The sequence below is a fragment of the Palaemon carinicauda genome, chromosome 1 (genome assembly GCF_036898095.1).
Source record: "Palaemon carinicauda isolate YSFRI2023 chromosome 1, ASM3689809v2, whole genome shotgun sequence".
Lineage (NCBI taxonomy): Eukaryota > Metazoa > Arthropoda > Malacostraca > Decapoda > Palaemonidae > Palaemon > Palaemon carinicauda.
Genome location: NC_090725.1, coordinates 159,895,200 through 159,920,199, shown reverse-complemented (window position 1 = coordinate 159,920,199; position 25,000 = coordinate 159,895,200). Strand labels below are relative to the sequence as shown.

The following is a 25,000-nucleotide window of genomic DNA, read 5'->3' as shown; positions in this document are numbered from 1 at the left end:
CAAAACTGGCGCCTAGCATCTTTCATGGAATGACAGAAGTGTACTCTACTTTTTTTGTACATCAAATTCTCTTCTATACGGCGTGTATGCAATCAGGTCAAAGGTTTTCATGTGGCTCTGTGCGAGGCAGTTAGCTCTGAAGATCTACATGGGGACTGGTCAGCATTTTAATAACCCTGTAGTTTTTGGAACCAAATTGACTCCTGCTGTATGGAGAATGGGCAAATCTTGTTTTTAATTGGTTTTCTATTGTTTACATATGCAAAAAAAGAAAAAAAAAAAAGAAAAATTCTTTCAGGTTTTCGTTACTAGCTGAAACCACTCTTTTTCTCTTCATAGACCTTGGCATTTCTAACTGTGTGTTTGGAAATTTCACAAAGTGATGGCCATGGACCCATTAATTTATGTTTCATGTCTATGCTTTTTATTGCATTGGCTATTTCTCTGGTGAACCATATAGGCTGTGGAGCTCAATTTGGTAAAATTTTTCTATTCAGTATACATTTAGCCATCTTTTTCAGAGTATTTTTCTACAAAGGAATCCCATTGTGTATTTATGTTTCCTGTTTTGTCGTATTATAAATTTTTGGTGTATTCTCCTTCAGTTGCAGCCAGTTACATTGTCTGTGGTCTAGTTTTTTCATAATTTCCTTTCCTTTTAGATGAGTAATATTGACCAAAAACTTAACGATTCTACAGCCACTTTTGTTAATATTTTCACCTACTGAGACACTGGATACTAAATTTTCATCTGTTGTTAGCACAATACCTAGTATATTGTTTCCTCTAGTTGGTTTATCGACCAACTAATGAAAGAATTCATTGTACACAATTTCTAGTAACCTGTGTCCCTTGGTGTATGATGTAGAATTTAGTGTCCCATTTTACTGCTGCAATGAAGTCTCTCATTAGGACAGCTACCTTATAGTTCACTTCTTGCCCCTGTTGTCTATACAGCTATTCGCTCTGTTTAAAAGCCACTCATGAATGGCAGAGGCAAGGGACACTGACATTACCCTATCGAGCAGGACAATGCCCTAAAGACTGACCATATATACATGTGATTAGTGCCCAAGCCACCTCTCCACCCTAGCTAGGACTAAGGAGGGCCAAGCAATGGCTGCTGATGACTCAGCAGATAGACCTATAGACTCCCCCAAGCACCCCATCCTTAGGTCCCAAGGATGGTGAGGTTGCAACGACCAAAGGAACTAACGAATTTGAGCAGGACTCAGACCCGTCTGGTGATCACCAATCATGGACGTTACCACATAGGCCATCACCACTATGTGATTAACATGATGGTCTGTAAATTACTAGTATGGACATGTTTTTTCCTGTAGTGTTGATATTTTCACCTGTCACTTCATATTCAGTTTCTAATATAATTTCTATTGGGTTTAAGTGATTTCTAAATTAGAGCTTTAACCCCTCCAACTTTTTTTGGCAAGGCGATCTTTCTTAAAAAGCTTGTAACCTGGGATATCATGTTCTCCTATAAAATTCTTATTTTTTCTTGAATCCAGGTCTCGGCAATACCCATGACATCTAGTTCCTCATTAACTATCAGTGCCCTGAAGTTTTCCATTTTGTTTCTGACTGAGCATTGTATCGTGCCACTCTGAAGAAAATTGCTATCTTTTATGCTATTTTCCCAGATTTACTTATGTTTTAGTTTTACTTCTAATTGAAATACCTAAATTTTTTGCCCCATTTCCTTTGTTTATTGTTGGAAGATTTTTTAAGGGTTGAATTTCCCCTCTGTCAACTGTGTTTCCTAAGTAATAATACAGGGTGAGATTAAGTTGGTTTCCGTATACAATACTCTCTTGCCTTCTTCATTAAATCGTATTCCATCTCTTTTGTATAATTTCATCTTGCCATAGAAAGTGTCTCATGGGTCTATAAATGTAACTTTCTTTGTTGGCATATGGATTAGCCTTTCATTTATCCCTATGGCTTTAGCGAGGATGAAGTGGCTGACATGGAGTTTCGCGAGAATACCTACAACAATTGTACTATTGGTCTTCTTCCTAGCAGTTTCAACAGTTTTTTTCTACCTGTTTAATCAAAGGTTCTGTTTGGCCAGCAGCTTTCTTTCTTAGAAACAGATCGTTTCCGGTTGCTGGAACAATAATAGTGGTGGAGTTCATTCTCCAATGGTTGCTGGAACAATAATAGTGGTGGAGTTCATTCTCCAATGTAATTTTACTGACTGACTACTTTTCCTATCTTCAGTGTGTTGGCCTTCCTGTTCTCTTTGAGGCTGAAGTGCTCCCCTTGGTACTTTACCATGGAGTCTCTGATTAGAACAGTGTAGACTTTCTCTTCCTTTACTTACTCTTACTTACTTACTTACTCTGGGGGCCTCGGATCAGGCTGATCCATTGACGATTTGACCGTTCGTCTCCAGAGAGCCCTATCCTCCGCAAGCTCCATCCACTCATTTGGGGTCTATTTCCAGGATGTCCAAATCTTCAGTAAAGTTATCCATCCATCTCTTTCTAGGCTTTCCTCTTGGTCTGGTACCTATGGGTTTACCTACCATACCTCTTCTAGTCAGCCTTCTCTCCTTCATTCTAGTAATATGTCCTGCATATCGAAGTCTCTGCAATCTAATAATATTGGAGATAGGCGGTAGTCCTGAGAGAGCTATCAATTCATGATTGTGACTCTCCAGCTTCGTCATCCCAAACCGGTCCCCAAATCTGCCTCAAGATAATGCGTTGAAAAACTTCAAGTTTATTTTCCAACTGCCCATGTTTCACACCCGTATAGGCCCACTGGACAGATAATGGCGTTATATATTTGTGTTTTTGTGGGCCTAGATAAAAATCTGGATCTCAAGGTGTTATCTAGTGCTCATGAACATCTTGTGCCTGCTGCAATCCTTAGTCTAACTTCTTCCTGGATCAGATTGTGGGATGTTATGGTGGAGCCAAGATATTTAAATGTGGATACTGCTTTCAGTTGTGATCCTCCAAAATCCATATCTCCAACTAGATTTGGTGTTCTTGAAACCTCCATTATCTAAGTTTTTGCATTGTTAATTTTCAGGCCTCTACGTTCTGCATTGTTTTTAAACTGTACATATGTTTCTTCGATGCTAGGTAGATGTTCTCCACAAAGGTACACATCATCGGCATATTCAAGTTTGTCTGTAATGGTATTATCAAGCTCGCCATTATCTTAGTTTTTGCATTGTTTATTTTCAGGCCTCTACGTTCTGCCCTGTTTTTAAACTGTACGTATGTTTCTTCCATGCTAGGTAGATGTTCTTCATAAAGGTCCACATCATCGGCATATCCAAGTCTGTCTGTAATGGTATTATCCAGCTCGATGGGTATTCTGGCAGGAGGTGTATTTCGCATTATCCATTCCAGTACTAAGTTAAATAAAAGTGTTGATAGAGCGCATCCCTGCTTTAGTCCTACATGGTTGTTAAAGGGCTCTATCAGTATTCCCCCGACCTTGATCCTACACGTCGTATTCCGGTAGCACATTTGGACTAGATTTATCAATTTCACTGGTATGTGGAAGAACTTCAATATGTTCTATAATGATGGTCGATGTACACTGTCATAGGCTTGCTTAAAATCTATGAATAGATGGTAAGAGGGAAAATTTGTTTCTGGCAGCAGTTTCCTTTCAAGGCTGTTGTTTAGTCTTTCCCTTTGTTACCCTTGCTCTAAATGGAATTCATGAACTATTTTTGTTGGTAATTATTTCCTCAGTAAGTTCTGTGGTCAGGAAGTTTGTATGATTGGCATTGATTTTAGTGCTGCCTTTGACCGTGTTAATCATGAGGGCCTTGTTTTCAAACTCAAACAGTTGGGAGTTGGTGGGTCGCTTCTTAGCATTATTATTGAATTCTTAAGTAATAGATCACAAAGAGTTGATGCTGATGGGCCCCATAGTGAGTATATGAATGTGATATCTGGTGTTCCACAGCGTAGTGTTCTTGGCCCATTACTTTTCATACTACAGACACATGACATATGGTTTGGCCTAGAAAACAGGCTTTTTGCATATGCAGATGATGCTACTCTGCATCAATTCCATCTCCTGATTGTAAATCTGGGGTTGCTGAATTCCTTGATAGAGATCTAGCTAAATTTAGCGCATGATGCAAATTATGGGGTATAAAGTTGAATCGTAACAAAACTCAAAGTATGATTGTAAGTAGATCAAGGATAGTGCCTCCTCAACATCCGGATCTCACCATTGATAATGTTTCTTTAACTTTGTATGACTCTTTTAAAACTTTAGGTGTGATTCTTCAATCGCACAAAAAATTGGCTTATTGAAAAAGTCTTTTAAGATTTTCGGTGATCAATCTATTCTGAGGAAGTGTTTAAAATCTTTCATTCTACCTTGTTTCGAGTATTGTTCTCCTGTCTGGTCTTCAGCTGCTGATTCTCATCTTAATTTGTTGGACAGGAACTTACGGCTAATTAAATTTCTTATTCCTGGTCTAGATATTAATCTTTGGCACCTCCGTTATATTAGTTCATTATGCATGTTGCATAAGATTTTTCATAATTTTTACCATCCTTTACATTCAGATCACCTTGGAACGTTCCATCCTGTTCGTAATACTAGGCATGCAGTTAATTCTAATAGTCAGGCCTTCTTCGTCATGGGGCTCAATACTACACAGTATTCTAGAAGTTTTATTCCAGCTGTAGCCAAGTTGTGGAATGCTCTTCTTAATTGGGTAGTTGAATCAATAGAATTTCTAAAGGTAAAATTCGCAGCAAATGTTTCTATGGTGAACAGACTGACATAAGTCTTTTTATAATCTAAAAATGAATGTGTTTTAATGTTGTTAAAGTTTTTTAAAATATTTTATTTTCATTTTCATTACTTCTTATATCGTTTATTTATGTCCTCATTTCCTTTCCTCACTGGTCTATTTTCCCTATTGGTGTCTATGTGCTTATAGCATCTTGCTTTTCCAACTGAGGTTATAGCTTGACTAGTAATAATAATAATAATAATAATAATAATAATAATAATAATAATAATAATAATAATAATAGTCCCACACATGTTGCAGCTCCCAGTTGAGCAGCACAAGACAAAAGCCTGCTTTCTCATCAAGACTGACAGCGGAAGAGTAGTGATTACAGTGGAACCTCTACACACGAACGTATCTGAATTTTCCAACATCCGAAGTAAAATTCGAGCAAATATTTGACTCTACACCCGAATTTTATTTCGACACACGAAGTAAGCAATTTTCGTCGTACCGGTTGTATGGTTGTATCCGAATTTTTCTACAAGCCAAGTACAATTCGAACACGTTCCTACTCTACACCCGAATGTTTTTTTCGACACTCGAAGTAAACAATACTCGTACGCGTAGTCGGTGCTCATAGCGCCTGAAGTGTTTTTTATTTCGGTCGATAGAAGGCAGCACTTCAACCTCGGAAGACCCTCAATTAGCACGGCTTGGGTCAGTCCTCTGTGCTCGTCGGCTTCTTGCGGTTGTGCTCTGTGCGTTCTGCTATTAACTCTGTTTTAATCGTGATTTTTTACGTGCATCCTTTAACGGTAATTTACGTAAAGTATTGGTCCCAAGAGGCTTAGTTTTGCCAGTGGTACTGGTAGTGGTGAGAAAAGGAAGAAGGAAATGCTTTCTTTAGATGTTAAGCAGGAAATTATTGAAAAACATGAGCGTGGCGTCCGCGTGAGTGAACTTGCTAAACAGTATGGCCGTAATATGTCGACGATCTCGACAATCCTTAAACAGAAGGAAGATATTAAAGCAGTGAAACCTTCTTAGGGGATCACCATAATTTCAAAACGCCGTAGCCCTATCATAGAAGAGATGGAACGACTTCTGCTAGTGTGGATCAAGGACAGAGAGATCGTTGGCGACACCATCACCGAGACCGTCATCTGCGAGAAGGCGCACGCCATCTTTACGGACTTGAAGGAGGAGAGCTCTGGGGGTGATGCTGGGGAGAGTTCAACCAAGCCTTCCTCAGATGATTTCAAGGCATCTCGTGGCTGGTTCGAGAAATTTAAGAAACGGTCCGGGATTCATTCAGTTGTTCGCCACGGAGAGGCTGCAAGTGCGGACACAAAGGCTGCAGCTGACTTTGTCAAGAACTTCGAAAAGATCGTGCAGGAAGAAGGCTACGTAGAGCAGCAGGTGTTTAATTGTGATGAAACCGGGCTGTTTTGGAAGAAGATGCCCAGTCGAACCTACATCACCGCCGAAGAGAAGAAATTGCCTGGCCATAAGCCAATGAAGGATCGGTTGACTCTTGCCCTATGTGCCAACGCTAGCGGGGACTTTAAAGTCAAGCCCTTACTGGTTTACCATTCAGAGAACCCTAGGGCCTTTAAGGCACACAACGTCGATAAGGATCAGCTTCAGGTTTTCTGGCGATCCAACTCGAAGGCCTGGGTCACTAGGCAATTCTTTGTGCAATGGGTTAACCAAGTTTTCGGCCCTTCTGTGAAGAAGTATCTTCATGAACAGAAATTGCCTTTAAAGTGCCTGCTATGCATTGACAATGCACCCGCTCAACCCCCCGGACTTGAAGATGATATCTTCGATGAATTTAAGTTCATAAAGGTGCTGTATCTTCCACCGAATACCACCTCTATCCTCCAGCCCATGGACCAGCAAGTCATCTCTAATTTTAAGAAGCTGTACACCAAGCACTTATTTAAGCAGTGCTTTAATGTCACGCAAAGCACCAACTTAACTTTGCGTGAATTTTGGAGGAGCCACTTCAACATCGTGCACTGCTTGAAGATCATAGATCAGGCTTGGGTGGGATTAACTCGACGGACCCTCAATTCTGCCTGGAAGAAGCTGTGGCCTGATGCAGTTTCTTCCCGAGATTTCGAAGGTTTTGACCCCGAACCTGATCCCGTGGTGGGTGCAGCGGAAGCCGTAGAGGAAATCGTCTCCCTTGGCAAGTCTATGGGTCTGGAGGTCGACGCAGATGACGTTACGGAACTCGTCGCCGAACATCATGATGAACTTACTACAGATGAGCTCAAGGAACTCCATGCTATGTCTGAGCACATGAGTGATGACGAGGAAGGGAGCGAGGAGGTAGAACATTTGTTAGGTTCGGCGCATATAAAAGAGGTGTTAGGAAAATATCAAGACGTGGTCGACTTCATCGACAAATACCATCCAAAGAAATGGCAGGTTTGTCGTGTAGTTTCGCAGTTTGATGATGTTTGCCTAACTCACTTTCGAAACATTCTGAAAAGCCGTACCAAGCAATTATCTATCGATAATTTCTTTAAAAAACTGCGAAGCGAACTCGTGATGAAGAGGATGTAAGTGATTCGAAGAAAACGGCAAAGAGTGAAGCGGAAGAAAGTGAAACACAGAAAACGGAAAAGAGTGAAGCGAAAGAAATTCAGTTAATTTTAAGTGTAGAGAGTGAAAGTGATCAAAATTACGTAATCATCAAAAAGAAAAAAAGAAAATGTAAAAAAAAATATAAAATACTGTATATATAAAAAAAAATAAGCTAAGTTATGTTAAAGTTCACTTAGTGTAAGTTAGAATAAGTTACAGTAGTGTACGTTTATCGTAGTTAACCTCTCTACCTCCTCGCCGCCCGTCCGTCTCCTCTCTGCGTAGCAAGACTAACAACACCTGCGCTGGAGTTTCTAAGGTAAAGTGACGCTAAAAACCCGTTTCTTATTTATCAGTTTTTGCTAATTCTTCTTATTTACATGTCTATTATCTAATTTAGTGTGCATTATTCTCATGGGAAAAATATGTGTAGTAGTTTATTAAGAAGTTATCATAGGTTTTTGGACTCAACCACGGATTAATCCTATATCAATGTACAGTATTCTTATGGGAAAATTCGTTTCTACATCCGAACATTTTCTACATCCGAAGTTGGTTCTGGAACGGATTAAATTCGTATGTAGAGGTACCACTGTAATAGGATTTCTGGACATCCAAGAACTGCCCAAACTTTAGTTACAACTAAGTATTACCAAGCAGCAGCTTCTTTTTATTTGGCCATGACTCCAACAAAGCACAAAAGCTTTGTCAACCTCAAGAGCAGTTGAGCCTATTTCACTAGGGGTCCATTACAGGGCGTGGTCAACTATTAAACGTTAAGAAAGTGCTCTGTGGGGCACTAATAGCCCTATTCAATTTATTGCGTTCCCTGCCACCTTGGGATTGCTTGAACCTAGCCTCTTGAAGCCTGTGAGCAAGTTCTTAGTGTTGTTTATACATTCAAAAGCCTCTGCTCTGATGCATGAGGTAGCTGTCAGCTCCTTGGTGTTTATATTTACCCTCCTGTATAGGCTACCTGTGAGCAGCCAACATACTTTGTCTTACTTGTGATATATACAGATGTTGTACAGTGTCTTTGTTTCTGTATTTGAATTGTCTCTTTATGTAGCCAGTTAGTTTCTGTTGGGTGCTTTCTTTTCAGCTTTTATACTCGATTTGGTGAGCTTCAAATCCTTGATGTTGATAATACCGAGATCTTCCTCCTGGTCCACAATTTCTATTTCATTATCCTGCAGTGAGTAATCTGATTGTGGATTACTATAACCTATGTACTGTACATGACTTTACATTTCCCACCAAGAAAAGACATGCCATTTTCTGGACCATTCTCCTAGCTTCATTAGATCCTCTCTTAAGGCTTCTACGTCTTCTGAGTTCTCAGCATTTATGCCTGGTTTAGTATCGTTGGCAAATTTGGCTATTCTATGAGAGAGCCTTATTGCCTTATTTTTTGTTTGGGTTCCCCCAGGTCCCTCAGTGTGAGGCACCTCGTATATCCACCAGAGAGTTGCTAATGCATCTTCCAGTGTATTTTGCATCTTCCAGTCTTGGATGGTCTGGGATGCATCTTAGGTATTTATCGAGCTTATTCTTAAACACATCTACGCTCACTCCTGATAAGTTTCTTAGGTGAGTTGGCAGCACATTAAATAGTCGCTGCATTATCGATGCTGGTGTGTAGTGGATTAATGTCCTGTGCGCCTTCCTTAGTTTTCCTGGTATAGTTTTGGGCACTATTAATCTACCTCGGCTTGCTCTTTCTGATATTTTTAGCTCTATGATGTTTTCAGTAATTCCTTCTATTTGCTTCCATGCTTGTATTATCATGTAGCGTTCTCTTCTCCTTTCTAGACTGTATAGTTTTAAAAATTGCAGTGTTTCCCAGTAGTCAAGGTCCTTAACTTCTTCTATTCTAGCAGTATAGGACCTTTGCACACTCTCTATTTGTGCAATATCCTTTTGGTAGTGTGGGTACCATATCACATTGCAGTACTCGAGCGTACTACGTACATAAGTTTTGTAAAGCATAATCATGTGTTCAGCTTTTCTTGTTTTAAAGTGTCTAAATAACATTCCCATTTTTGCTTTACATTTAGCCAACAGTGTTGCTATTTGGTCGTTGCATAACATATTCCTACTTAACATTACACCAAGGTCTTTAATTGATTCCTTGTTTGTGATTGTCTCGTTATTAGGTCCCTTGTAAGCATATACCATTCCTTCTCTGTTTCCCTAATTTATTGATTCGAATTTATCGGAGTTAAATACCATCCTATTTATCTCCGCCCATTCATACATTTTGTTTAGATCTCTTTGTAGTGAGTTCCTATCTTCATCACAAGTAATTTCTCTACTTATTCTTATGTCATCTGCGAAAATTCTCACTACAAAGTTTTCAACATCACAGTCTATGTCTGAGATCATAATAACAAACAGCAGTGCAGCTAATACCGTACCTTGTGGCACGCCTGATATTACCTGAGCTTCATCTGATTTCTCGTCATTTGCAACCACTATCTGTTTTCTGTTTTGCAGGAATTCTTTTACCCATTTTCCTATCTTTCCCACAATATTATGCTTTCTCATTTTTTCTCTAATATATTATGGTCTACCTTGTCAAAGGCTTTTTCAAAATCTAGATAGATCACATCTGTGTCTTCTTTATCTATCATATTTTTGTATATGTTTTCATATTGTGCTATCAGTTGGGTTTGTGTACTTTTTCCGGGCACAAAACCGTGTTGACCTATGTCAAACAAGTTATTTTTAACCAAATGATTCATTATTTTCTTTTTCATTACCCTCTCATACACTTTCATAATATGTGATGTTAGACTAACAGGTCTATAATTGCTTGCCTCTAGTCTTGATCCACTTTTGAAGATAGGGGTTATATAAGCTAATTTATGTTTAACATATATCTCGCTCATATCTACACTTTGTCTTAGCAGTATTGCAAGCGGCTTTGCGATAAGTGTTTGCAGTTTTTTTAACAAAATCGAAAATCGCTGGAACTCCATCTGGTCCGGCTGCCGATCCATTTTCAATTTCGTTTATAGCCTTGACAATATCTGCTTCATTAATATCTATATCCGTTAGATATTCAACATTTACTTCTCTCATTTCTGTTTCATTATTCTCATTCGCAATTCTTGGCGTGAACTCACTCACATTTTTCTGCTAATATGCTGCATATCTCCTTTTTTTCATTTGTTAGCCGTCCTTCAATTCTTAGAGGGCCTATTTCTAATCTCCCTTTATTTATCTTTTTTGCATAGGAGTAAAGTACTTTGGGTTTTTTTATATTTTGAAATGTCCTTTCTTCTAAGTCCCTTTTTTCATTTTCTTTCGACTGTATAATCTTTTATTCTGCATTTTGATAATGTTTTCCACGATAGGGGAGGGTGATTACCCCCTTAGGTAATAGTATGAGAGAGAGAGAGAGAGAGAGAGAGAGAGAGAGAGAGAGAGAGAGAGAGAGAGAGAGAGAGAGAGAGAGAGAGAGAGAGAGAGTGTTATACTTTTAAAGGATGACAAAAGAATTACACTGAGCTTTTGGAGTTAATGCATGTTAGCATATTTATGTAGAAGAGACTTCATATTGGGGCTATCCCTATGCTCGATACAACAAATGTGTGTCGAGAAGCTTTAAGTCTTCAAAGACAAGGTGCAAGTTTTAAAGTTCACAATGGCTATATGTTCACAACAATAAAGAAAAAAAAAAAACTGACACAAACACAAGATATGCAAGTTGCTAGAATTATCGTTGAACTATAATTTATATCCTAACAATTTAATAGTACCTGCATTCAACCCAAAAATGTTTGTTCATATGTCTAAATGTACTTTAACTTGGGTTTAGACTGCAATCGGCATAAAAAATTATTGTAATAAAACAAGTTATATCAATTAGATTCATGTATATTTTCAATAAGCAAGTTTTCAATAATACTTACAATAATATTGAAATATAAAAATGCAAAAAAAAAACTCAGTAACTTAAAATTAACTTTTTTGTCTGCATATATGAAGATGAAGAACCTTCATCTGCAGTGAAATATGGGATCAACCTCTAGTTTCCTTTTTTATAATTCGGCATAAACTCCAAAAATTTTGCATTTCAGCAACCCTAGATGGGAGAACCGATTGTTTACAATAACTAACCATCTCCAGCCGTATCTATTGGCAGAAAATACGGTAGTACATACATCTTTGCCAAGTTTTATTATAGTTTTTATTTTTTATTTTTTAATGTGGTTGAGCTATTCACACAGATGGAGGATAGTAAATGAACTTCAGGGGCATTTATTGAAATAATATAGGTTTAAAGTCAAGTATTCAGAATATATCAAAGAGGGTTTTACAGGTTTTAAATCCCTTAATATCATTATCAAGTTTTATTAACTAAAAGGTGTTTAGTTTTATAATTTTCAATCTGGATGCCCGTCATTACTCTTTCTTGGTTCATGATGAATTATATTTAACTGATTTTAATTAAAGGTGTGTTTCTGGTAATTTAAAGTACAATACATAATTAGGTTAGGAGCTAGATTTCTTAAATTTTTCCTTCACTGTCCCACCTCAATCTCAATGTGGGAGTCAGCAATATGAACATTAAGGGAGGTTCATAGAAATGAATGGTTGATTGATTGATTAGAGGTTTTGTAGCATCCTGACTAGAAATGAATTGAAATTACATATAACTCATTTCCACACTCCCATGACATTTAGATACATGCCCTCTGATCTTCTCCCCACTGATTAGAGGCTGCTAACGAGTGAAACTGAAAAACAAAGGGATAGTACTTACCCACAAAAAAGTGTTGCCATACACCAACATATGGACCGAATACTACACCAGTGGGCAGGGCTATTACAAGGAAAGTAACAGGAAATTTTTAGTTTTAGGGTAGATGTCAACACATAATTACCTTCGAGAGAGAAGAAATATGAACACCATGTGAGTATAGAAATAACCGTGTGCGTGTATCAAAAGAGCTATACAAAAGAAAAAAAAAGATTCATAAATAATTGGCAGGACAAATTTGCTTCTCTAGAAATTAGGGTCTCCAGTCCTTGCTGTTTTCTGGATTTTATGTTCTCTTCAAGGCAGAAGACTTTTCAGTTTTAAGGCATGATGGTTGGACAAACCTATTTCTATAACATCAATGCCGACTTAAAGTGTTTTTTTCCATCCAAATACTTGACGAGTGCCAAAAGATATAAACATTTTAAGGACTGTGACTTTAATTGTTAAACTTCAGCAAAAAAAAATTAGCTCATATGTAAAAAATTTTAAACACGAAAAGTATGTGAGGTACTAATTAATTTGTACTAAATACATTGTAATTTGCATTTTAAAGTATATTGGGTATCATTCTATGGTACTTCTACTTCACAAATTTATGTTTTCAGTTTTAGGTATATCTTTATAAAGGTTACTTACTTGTAGAGAACCTTCATCTTTATACACTAAACACAATGAAGCAAGGAGCTTGACAAATTCAGCCATGACCACAGCTGTAAAGACAGAACATAGTGAAAAAAATATGAAATACATTTCACTTGAATATAGAATAATAAATTAAAACTTTATATTCAATACCATTCAACCCTATTGATAGGTGATTTAAAATTCTTTTATGAAAAAATTTCTCAATACATTTTTGCATTACATGACAACCAAACAACTAAAATTCCACTTAGGTGTTTCAGGAAAGGGTTTGATCCTCATCATTAGGCATGTGACTGCTCCACCTAGGTTCTCCCTTATAGAGATAACTGATACAATATAAGTCATACATAAGAATACAGATATTCCAAGGCCTAATAGGCTGTCAGGACAACTGCACTACTTTTTGACAAAAGTAGAATAACAATTATTGAAAATATAATTGGTACAATACATTACAAGGGCTAGTGTAGAAAATGGGGAATGTTTCAGTAAAACTGGCCACATCTGGTGCTTATTGACACACAGAAGTATAGTACATTATCCTGGTATATTAAGGACATTAAATGCATATTTCAATATGCAAATGTACATACATATATCCTAAGAATAATTGTTGTATATAAATCAAATGGAAAATATTTCTAAGTTTTTATGTCATTGCACCATCCAACATACATAAGATATAACAAATTTGAAAAGTAGTGTGTATTTTTCCTAGCTATTACAAACCTGGGTCATTTAAAATTGTCCTTAGTGGAGCTGGAATGGCCATTTAAATTATTAACAATGTAATTAATAACAGGTGGTGAGAGGAGGCGAGAAGCCGCACCAATTCTCCCGTCAAAGACAATTTGCTTTTGACCTTCGGCTAAAGACTGAGAGGGGCTGGGTTGAGGTGGGAATCATAATTTTACAGGACTCAGAATCGTAGAGCTAGAAAAAATATAAATCACTTCTAAAATTTTCTTATTTGTTCATGCACTTATAAACATCTTTCTTCCTTTAAAATTGGGAAACTTGCTTATTGTTGGATAGGAAGTCCCCCTAACACTAAACTGATTGGTTCTTTTCCTTCCATGGAATATGCCAGTTGACCAAGAGTGGTGACTCCAGCAGCCTTATCAGCCCATCGTAGGGATAAGTCCTGACCAGTACTTTATTATGTACCATGTACTTCGTCGATGAAAGAATCCTTTTCCCTCGAAGGGGAGACAAAGATTGGAGTAAAATATCAGGTGCATGATGGCTGCCTGAGAACAATTGCAAGTCTGTCAGGTTTCCTTCGTCCAGCCTCCAGGAAAGATCAGCACAAAACTCATGTCACACTGAAACAGGATAGAACAGAGGAATCTCTGGATGTTAGCCACTGATCCTTTTACACCAATAAAAGGATCTCTGTTGAATATGCACGTTAACTCCTATTTGGAAAGAGCTTCGCCAAAGATGAACACATGGGAAAAACATACAGGTTTACCAGTCATGGAGCCTCATTAAGCCCTTCTGGGCTTCGGCATTTCCTTTCCAGGGGCAGATGCCTAACTTCCTCTCTTAGCTGTATTTTGTCTTAGGACTCACTACCGGGATCACCAATGTGGCCACTGGCACTGAGGAAATTTACGGAAAAGTAGCCATAGCTATATGCTCCCTCAAAAAGACACCGATGGCCTAACCAAGCCTTCGTTATGTCACTCGTCATCAGCAGTCTGCAAGGAAGAGCATCCAGCACTTGCTAGAATGCTGTAACCGTCTCTCTCCACCAACTCTAAAAATACTCACCAAAGTAAATCCGAGTTCTCTCTTTCTGAAGCATACTCCCTGGGACTAAGGCATGGTTAAACTGTATACTTAGATGTTTCAGTGAACAGGGAACTCAGTGAGGAGTGCAAAGTGCTAAACAGTCTCTCTGACAGTTATGGGTGGTCCTAAGAATGATGTTGAAGATGACTTAACCTTTCACCTCCTCAAAGAATATGCCACCTTAATGGGAAGCCATATCTATGTTCAGTAAATGGGATTAATCACAAACAATCATGCTCCTAATGTGCAGAATGAATGGATCTACCACCAGTTTAACCATAAACCAATGTAGTGCTCAACTTACACTATTATTCCTACTTTCTTGCAATGTTAACACAATCTATATCAACTACAGTAATCAAACTAGAAAGTATAAGAAAAAGATCTAGCAGCCTTAAATATGATGCAACAGTACAACCAAACTCCCTGCAGCAGAAGACAAAAATAAAAATGAAGAATCTTTAACAGAAGAGTGAGCGGCGCTACTCACTCATACTAACCCACTGTCATAAACGATTTCAACTGCTGTTCCAGCTCCACAAAAGAAATTCAGTATCTTAAAAGACAAAAGGTTTGTATAAGCGTAAAAGAAAATATGCAATTTACATCAGCAGAAAACCAGTGACCTATTTTCTAGAATCATTAATAAAAGGCATTCAATAAAAGACGTTAAGTTCTAAGTTCAAAGTAAGACAACAGCTAAATCAAAGCTGTTTGGAGAAATTGAATAGTTATCTTCCATAAAACACCATAAAAAATTGCAAATCAGATTTTCCTTTTATATATGTTTTTAGACTGAATTCCCTTTTAATCTAAATATTCATCTCTGCTCTGTTTGATAATTTTCTGGGCCTTTCTATTCGACATCATTAAGCCATTTTCAATCCTATGGGTTTCCAAAAGAAGAAAAAAAAAGGGTCTATATTACAATCTTAAGTGATAAAGATTTTAATGCAAAGGTTTAAATCCCTTAACGTTTCCATTTTAGCACCTATTCAGACCATTTACATAAATAATTTTTGGAATACAGTACCCTTACTCAACAGAATTCTCATAAGTAATCCAGGCCATGGCTAATTTTTTTATGACCTGTCAATATCCACTTTAACAGCATAATTCTACTCCCTTTCTTCACGACAGATTTTCTTCCTATATTTCAAGAATTGAAGAGCATCTACCTCATTAGCATTTTTAATTGATGATGATATCTTATGACTACCTTTCCCATTCTATACGTTCCACTGAATTCATACAACTTTCCTAACTGGATTTTTCTTTCACTTGCTTCCCTGACATAATAAACTTAGTTACATTTATATTGATATGCAATCACCTTAAATTATTTAAGGCAGAGTGGTCCAACTAATGGCCTGCCAGTTGATTTTCTATGGCCTAAGACCACTTGTATTACAAATTTACTTTGTGCATGAAAACACCAAGTTTCTGTGTCTATATGAAATAGTAATATTTATGGTATAATTAGTTTTGAAAATATCTCTCTCTCTCTCTCTCTCTCTCTCTCTCTCTCTCTCTCTCTCTCTCTCTCTCTCTCTCTCTCTCTCTCTCTCTCTCTCTCTCTCTCTCTCTCTCTCTCTCTCTCTCTCTCTCTCTCTCTCTCTCTCTCTCTCTCTCTCTCTCTCTCTATATTTTTGGGCTCAAGCCATGTCGTCCTGATGGAAGGTTCCTTCAGTAGCTTCCATTGGATATATATGACTGCCATAATATTCCCAGAGAATTAAACTAAAGGTTTTCACAGAATTCTAACTTCGGGCGCGAGTACCCTACAGGTTTCCTTTTAGAATATCGTATATCAACAGGGGACGCATGCATTAACACGTCACATGGCCATCTGCACTCCACCTAGCGTTTACGCTTCGAGGGGGAAAGGTGGCGAGGTAACTGAGGTGTCGTTCCAAAGTTACCCTACCTTTGTTACTGTTACGGTACTCGCAACGTAAACAAACCGCCCGCCATACTGTGTGACGTCACGTCCGTCCTCATTCCTTTATCGGTAGCTCACAACTCAGCTTGTTTGTTCCCAGTGATCGACTTCAATCTTGTGCATCCTTCGCCATGTCTCAACCTTCTGCATCGCCTTCTTCTGGAAAGTTGAGTACTAGGTTCTTGTATTGTTTAAATAATCTCTGGCCGTAGAGTAACGATTTTTTACGCTAAAATCTTGTGTTTTGTGGCCGAGATGTGCCTTGCCCGGAGGCGCCATTTTATGGCGCAGCTGTTCGCTTTGCATGCGTTATTTAGTTAGCCAGAACAGCCTTCCCGGCCTTATAACTAATTGAATATCATTAGTTATTTAGTCCTCATTATCAGGAATTAGTTATATTATGCCGATGGTATTCTTCGGCGCTCTTAGTTAACCGACCCCATACTAGTCTTTCAGCCTAGCATAGGCCGCAGCCTAGTGTTCATATTTGCTTCTGCATGATATAATAAGTGTTCCTAGTGTTAATGTTAATGAAGATATAGGCATTTTTAAACATATACAAGATTCTGTGTTGCACATATCTTTCGCCTTCTAGGGACCATACAAGGGACCGTGCCTGGTCCATCCATGTCACACCTAACCCAACGTTGGGACCCTTGTATGCTTCCTTATCTTCCCTGTTACCTTAGAGTAACCTCCCTCTGGGTAGCCTTGCTATTCTTAGCCCCTTACCTGAAAAATTTCGGGTAGGTTAGGCTAGGTCGTTCTTCCCTCTTCCCTACCATAGTTTATGGGGGGATTTCAGACAGAATCCCAGAGTACCTATATTTCATCCCAGTCCACCCTTAAGGAACGCCTTTCCCTTTAGGTATCGACTGAGATTGAAAGTGGAGGGGCCCTGCCCTTCCCCCTAGACTGCTCTTGGTTGGGACACGTCCCTTCCTCCTGTAGCCTAGCGATACGTCTCCCCAGCCCTCCCTAATCTAGGAGGAGGTCTCCCGGTTTAGGTTAGGCCTTGGGGGATTCTGTTTTATCATAGTTTAGGACAGTACACCAGTTCTGTTCCTACTCTGAGCTAACCTACCCTAGGGTTGGAGAGCGCTTCTCTCCTGCCTGGGTAGTATAGCATCGAACAGATTCCCCCACTCCTTGGGAGCTTTAGGGTCACGACCCCTTCTGCCCCCTCAGTCCCCTTCCCCCACTCTATCCCTTTGTGTCGGCTTGCCTTCACACCCCTGTCCGCTGTCCTACAATTCCCCCTCAGGGAGAATTGTAGGTTAAGCTGTGCTCTCCTGCTTGGCTGGCCGCTCTGCTACACTTCCCCCTCATAGTCAAACTATAGGGTAGTGTTAGAAGCCGTCCTGCCGGCAGAAGATCACCCTCCCCCCCCCTTTTAGAGTGTCCTCTGATCCTCCCTTGGATTACCATAGGCACCCAGCCGTCTGCCGGCTCCCTGCCGCCGGGTGATAGGCATATTCCCTCCTATCATGTGTGCACTCCTTCCGGAAGGAAGCCGGTCGGGTATCGGACATTACCCTTCCCCTTTCCCTCCTTATCTTTCTCTCTTCTATCATGGTGCCGGTCCACTGCCGCCTCCGCCTGCCGGCGCTAGCCGCCGGCACGCCAGGTGACTTTCCTACTTCATAGGATGTTCCTATCTGAGGATTACCTAAGGCAACAACCTGCCGGCTGCCGGGGGCCGCTGCCCCTTGCCGCCGCTAGCCGCCAGCACCCCAAGTGACCTTCCTACTTCATAGGATGTTCCTATCTGAGGACTACCTAAGGCGACAGCCAGCCAGCTGACGGGGGCCGCCGCCCCTTGCCGCCACTGCCGCCGACTTCTCAGACAACCTTTCATCTTATGTACCAAGCTAGGTTCACCAATGCCGACAGCCTGCAGGCTGCCGGAGGCCACCGCCATGCCGGCCACCGCCCTGCCGGCGACCTACCGCCGTGCCGGGGGTCGCCCCTAGAGGTATTTCCTACCTCTCTGCTGCTCAGTGTGTAGCCTTAGATGGATTCACCCAGCCGGACCGGGCCTCCGGCTTGCTGGCGACGCTCTTGCGGCTTCCAGGGACAAGCACCCCTTCCCACCGGCTGCCGGCCCCGTGCCGGCAGTCGACCTATACAGCCATATAGCCAGACTGATCTTCTTTGCTATTTCATACCCTGAAGACAGTGTCTGAGCAGTGTGATTGTACAGTACAATGTTTCCAGCATACTCTGTGCTTCTCAGCGCAGTCTCTTGCCGGGACCTACCCAAATATAAGGGGGTTTATCCTATTTTCCCCCTCTTTTCTCTAGGTTTTGAACAATTTCAGACCCTCTCCACTCTGTAGACAATTCCTTTATAAGGAAGCCTAGTCTGGCTCCCCATAGGGATACCATTCCCTCTCCTAGAACCTCAGGTCCTAAGGAATTGTCAGCAGAAAAGGTCACGGTAACTGGCTGGACGGGATTCACAAGTATGTGTCTTCCTACTTCTTTTCTAGCTCACCTATCCTGAGCTCACATAAAACACAGAGCTACAGATTAATGAATCTTAAGTTTAAGAGTAATGTAAGACATAACTCTGTTTTCCATGTACTCATGTTCTCTTTCTTTTATAGGAGGAGTACCTGAAGTGTGAGAGCTCTTACTGCGCAGTTCGCCGCCCGGACTTCTACGGACATAGGGCGTGCCGGACCCACGCCCCCTGTACTGCAAAGAAGGGCAACTTGAAGTATTGGGATCCACAGTCCTGCTCAATCTGCAAAGGCCTCCTTGATGAGGCGTTCGACAACCCTCCGTCCGCGGAGGCCAGGGACAATGCTCGAGAGAAACTGCGCAAGTGGGTGTGCGCGGTTTCCAGAAGAACGCCAGTGAGAAGATGAGGGCCATGCTTTTCCCCAAAGCATCAGCAGATTCTGTGATTCCCCAGGATCAGATCCCCTTGGTTCAACTGACCGTTGAGCCTGACATCGAGACTACGCTTAGCAAGTGTCGTCTAGACGAGGTGAAGATGATGTCGGACGTGTCCGACAACACCGAGAGGACCCTGGAGGAAGAAGAGGATCAGGTGGAGTACCCTGATTCGGAGGGCGAGGTGACCCCACCACCTCCGGCAGCTCCTGTAGTGGCCGAGGAGCCAGTCCCCTCTACCTCTGCCGCCTCGCAGCCCCTGCTACCCGCCACCGAAGATGCCATCCGGGTATTGGTGGCATTGATGGACGAGAAGCTTAATAAGCATTCTGCGGAAATCACAAGTCGTTTGATGGGATGGAAGCAACCGAAGAAGATCTCGGTTAAGGACCTTCCCTCCTGCTCGGAGTCTAACCCCTGCAGGTACGCCGACCATATGCCAATTACAACTGGCAAAATCTTCATCAACGACAAGTTAGGGTCTATCCTTTTGGAAGAAGTGGAATTCTTCCCTAACTTTGAGGCTTACCCGGACTGTTAAGTCCGACTCAGGTCCGAACCGGCCTCCAAGGAGGAGACTGAGCCCAAAGAGGTGATTGTTTTTGATCACTCAAAAGCCCAAGCCATGCTGGCAGAATCCCTGAAGAGTCGCGGTTTCACCAACTCGAAAATGCCGGCTCTGAGTAAAAAGCACCCGTCCTTTCTTGCTCCCTCTTCTGCGACCTTACCCTTCGTGAAAAAGGCCTTCCATGCGGTCATGAAGGCGGTGGAGGAAGGAAAGCCCTGCCCTACCCTGGAGTAGTGTAGGCCTCTCTCCCTCGCCCTTCCCCCCGACGACAGATTCTGGAAAGACATCCAGTTAACCTTCACGGTCGGGAAACTGGAACCTGACGTGGCTGGACGTCAGTTCAATGAAGACCTCCCAAAGCTGAATGACCACCTTCTTCGTCGGGAGCAGGAGACCAAGGAGAGACTAGCTGCCTCCCGGTCTCACCAAATTCAGCTCGAGGTCATGGCCGGGGACGTTAGAGTCCCAGATCTTTATATGGTTCTCGCAAAGACCCACCTAGTAACTGTGATGAAGGACTTGTACAGCTTCATCAGGGCCCGAAGAACCTGCAGAGAGTTCGTGTTTGTCAACGCGGCAGTAAAACACAAACCCCGGAAACTAAACTCCTCCAACATCTGGGGTAAGCATCTCTTTCCATCTGCTCTGGTGAAAAAGATCGTTGACAAAGATGCTTCTGAGAATCGGAACCTTCTCAATAAGTGGGGCATGTCCCGCAAGAGGAAATCCTCTCAGGAAGAAGGCCCTCAGCCTAAGAGGAAATCCTCCAAACCTAGACCCCAGCAGCGTCAACAAAAACTCCAGTTTCCGGCTCCCACTTCTCCCCAAGTGGTCGCACAGCCACAACAGACCTTTCAGTTGGTCCCCCAACCGGTGTTGTCGCAATCACCGGTCTTCACCCTTGCCTACGAACGACAGTCCTCTACCTATCGTCCCAGAGGTAGAGGCTCAGGCAGAGACTCCTCGCGCCGTCCCTCCAGGGGCAGAGGAGGAAGGGGAGCTAGCGGCCGAGGTGGCAAACCCTCAGGAAACCAGAAGCAATGAAGTGCTTCCGGTGGGAGGAAGACTCCGCCACTTTCAGGATCGCTGGACCTTCGATCCTTGGGCACACAGCATCGTCAAGAAGGGACTAGGTTGGAGCTGGACGCAACCATTGCCAACCTTCAACCAATTCTTCAACCCCCCTCTTGGAAGAATATGTCCAAGAACTCTTGAACAAGAAGGTGATCAAGAGGGTAAAGTCCACTAGGTTCCAGAGAAGACTGTTTTGTGTTCCCAAGAAGGACTCAGACAAACTCAGAGTCATTCTCGACTTGTCACCCCTCAACAAGATCATTGCGAACAACAAATTCAAGATGCTGACTCTTCAACAAATAAGAGCCCTACTGCCTCACAAGGCCTAGACGGTCTCGATAGACCTGGCGGATGCCTACTGGCACATCCCAATGAACCACCACGCTTCCTCCTACCTAGGATTCCGGCTCCATCGAAGAAGCTACGCCTACAGAGCCATGCCCTTCGGGCTCAACGTGGCTCCGAGAATCTTCACCAAGCTAGCAGACACAATCGTCCACCAGCTACACCTTCAGGGCGTCCAAGTGATGGCCTACCTCGACGACTGGCTGGTCTGGTCGACTTCGCCAGAAAAATGTTTGAAAGCTTGCAGCAAAGTGACCCAGTTCCTAGAACATCTGGGTTTCAAAATAAACACCAAGAAGTCTCGCCTCGCTCCAGCTCAGAAGTTCCAATGGTTAGGAATCCACTGGGATCTTCAGTCACACCGCCTTTCCATTCCATTGAAGAAAAGGAAAAAAATAGCAGGGTCTGCCAGAAGACTTCTCAAATCCAAACGGATCTCAAGACGACAGCAGGAGCAAGTTCTCGGCTCCCTACAGTTCGCCTCAGTGACAAACCCAGTGCTATGAGCACAGCTAAAACATGCCTCAGGAGTCTGGAGACGAAACGCATCCGTCGCTCGAAGAGATCTCAAGAGACCCCTACCGAACAGGCTTCGCTCCCTGCTAAGCCCGTGGTCAGAAGCAAGGACCTTGAAAAGATCCATTCCTCTCCAACCTCCACCTCCATCGCTCAACATCCACACGGACGCTTCTCTGGAGGGTTGGGGGGGTCACTCCCATCAACGGCAAGTTCAAGGAACATGGTCTCCCCTATTCAAGACGTTTCACATCAACATCTTGGAGGCCATGGCGGTTCTTCTCACCCTGAAGAAATTATCCCTGCGTCCCTCGATACACATCCGTCTAACTCTGGACAGCTCGGTAGTAGTCAGATGTCTCAATCATCAGGGCTCGAGATCGCCCCACATAAATCAGGTGCTATTACCCATCTTCCGCCTAGCGGACAGGAAGAAGTGGCATCTGTCTGCAGTTCACTTACAAGAATTCCGCAACGTGACGGCGGATGCTCTATCAAGGACAAGCCCCATAGAGTCGGAATGGTCCCTAGACGCAAGATCATTCTCCTTCATCTCTCGTCAAGTCCCGGAACTACAGATCGACCTCTTCGCGAGGAGCGACAACAAGCAACTTCCTCGATATGTGGCCCCTTACGAGGACCCCAAAGCAGAAGCAGTGGACGCCATGTCCCTGGACTGGAACAGATGGTCCAAGATTTACCTGTTCCCTCCACCCAACCTTCTGCTGAAAGTCCTATCCAAACTGAGAACCTTCAAAGGGACAGCGGCCCTAGTGGCTCCCAAGTGGCCCCGGAGCAACTGGTTTCCCCTAGTCCTGGAGCTACAGCCCAAGCTGATCCCCCTGCCGGGCCCAGTTCTCTCCCAACAGGTGCAGAAGTCGACTGTCTTCGCTTCATCAAAGAAAGTCAAGGATCTTCATCTCATGATTTTCTCTCCCTAGCCGTGAAGAAAAGGTTTGGGATCTCAAAGAAAAGTTTGGATTTCCTAGAGGAATACAAAACGAAGTCTACCAGAAGGCAATATGAATCATCCTGGAAGAAGTGGGTATCCTTCGTCAAGGCAAAAAATCCTACGGAAATCTCCATAGATTTTTGCATGTCCTTCTTTATTCACCTTCATGGACAAGGCTTAGCAGCCAATACGATTTCCACCTGCAAATCGGCCTTGACCAGACCACTTCTATACGCCTTCCAAATAGATTTATCCAGCGAAATCTTCAATAAACTCCCGAAGGCGTGCGCTAGACTCCGTCCAGCCCCTCCACCGAGACCCATCACCTGGTCCCTGGATAAGGTGCTTCATTTTGCCTCTAGCCTGGACAACGATTCTTGCCCTCTGAAAGATTTGACTCAAAAAGTAATCTTCCTTTTTGCTCTCGCCTCAGGAGCCCGAGTCAGTGAAATAGTGGCATTATCAAGAGAAGAGGGCCAGATACAGTTCGCCGACACGGGGGAACTTACCCTCTTCCCTGACCCCACATTTCTTGCTAAAAATTAACTTCCCACCAAAAGATGGGGCCCTTGGAGAATCTGGCCCCTGAAGGAAGATGTCTCTCTATGCCCAGTGGAGAGTCTTAAGGTCTATCTTCGAAGAACTTCAGACTTTGGCGGAGGACAGCTTTTTAAGGGAGAAACGTCGGGTAGTGACCTGTCACTAAAACAACCAAGAGCGAAAATCACCTACTTTATTCGCAGAGCGGATCCTGACAGTACATCCGCAGGTCATGATCCCAGGAAAGTCGCCTCTTCTCTAAATTTCTTCCAAGGAATGGACTTTGAAAGCCTCCGATCCTTCACAGGCTGGAGGTCCCCTAGAGTTTTCTTCAAACACTATTCGAAGCAGGTGCATGAAGTCAAGAGATTCGTGGTGGCAGCAGGTAGCGTGATGAAACCGGCTGTTTAGTGCTGCGTAGGACAGTGATTTTTTCGGGAATTTAACTCAAACGGGTGCCTGTGTTGACCCTAGTGCGATACATAGTGATTTCAAGGGACACTTAGTGTCACTAATAGACTATTCTTTACCAAGGTGATGAGACAGATTCTTACACGTGTGCCACATGTTCTTGGACATGAAGTATATTATGATTTTAAAAGACTGGCGTTCCTCAAGGAACTGGTGATTAAAGGCAAAATATTTCCCTTTCAGATTCTACATCACCGTCTTACTGAAAATCTATGTCTACTATCGTATACTATTATTGTACATAATTTTCCATATTTCCATGCAATTTTCAAATAAAATATTTATTATTATTTACCATATGCGTCTAATTTCGCTCCTATTTTTACATGAAAATATATTGCTGTTCTTGTTTTATTGAACCTATTTCTAGAGTTTATTATAGTTAGTATACCTACTACCTTATATACACTCACCTAATGGTATAAAATTTGTTCCTACACAAATATTTACCCTTCTGATCTGTCTTGAGACCGGCACGATCTCTTATTCCAGGTGAGTCTTTCATCGTCAGATTACTTTGAGATGTTCCTCTTGTCCTATTAGGACCTTCCCTGCCAGGGGGGCGGAAAGCCAGGTCAATGTAATGCCTCTGGTAGTGAAATTTAACGGAGATGTCACGGTCTCTTCGGTCACCAGACCGCGGGAATGTTAATCGGAGTAAAAGGCACTTGAAATGGGAACAAATCCACGATACATTAATTCTCTAGTACACTTCCATCAGGACGACATGGCTTGAGCCCAAAAAACGGATTTTGAGCGAAGCGAAAAATCTATTTTTGGGTGAGATGGCCATGCCGTCCTGATGGACCCGCCCAACTGTTCCAGTTCGGCCCGCCAGGCCTCTCGCTGCTGTATTGTATCGCGGAGGCTGGTTGTAATCTAGAACGAAATGAGGAGGGACGTGACGTCACACAGTATGGCGGACGGTTTGTTTATGTTGCGAGTACCGTAACAGTAACGAAGGTATGGTAACTTTGGAACGGCACCTCAGTTACCTCACCACCTTTCCCCCTTGAATCGTAAACGCTAGGTGAGGTGCAGATGGCCATGTGACGTGTTAATGCATGCGTCCCCAGTTGATATACGATATTCTAAAGGGAAACCTTTAGGGTACTCGCGACAGAAGTTAGAATTCTGTGAAA

At 42.1% G+C, this 25,000-nt stretch overlaps 1 protein-coding gene across 5 annotated transcripts in view; it reads right to left on the bottom strand.

Moving 5' to 3' along the window:
* Ugalt (UDP-galactose transporter) overlaps positions 1-25,000 on the bottom strand; it is a 319,869-nt gene that overhangs the window by 196,518 nt on the left and 98,351 nt on the right. For all 5 annotated transcript variants that reach the window (XM_068386151.1, XM_068386146.1, XM_068386161.1 and 2 more), the window contains exon 4: positions 12,744-12,817. In XM_068386151.1, the coding sequence (XP_068242252.1) occupies positions 12,744-12,817 (74 nt within the window). The remainder of the gene's footprint in view (positions 1-12,743; positions 12,818-25,000) is intronic.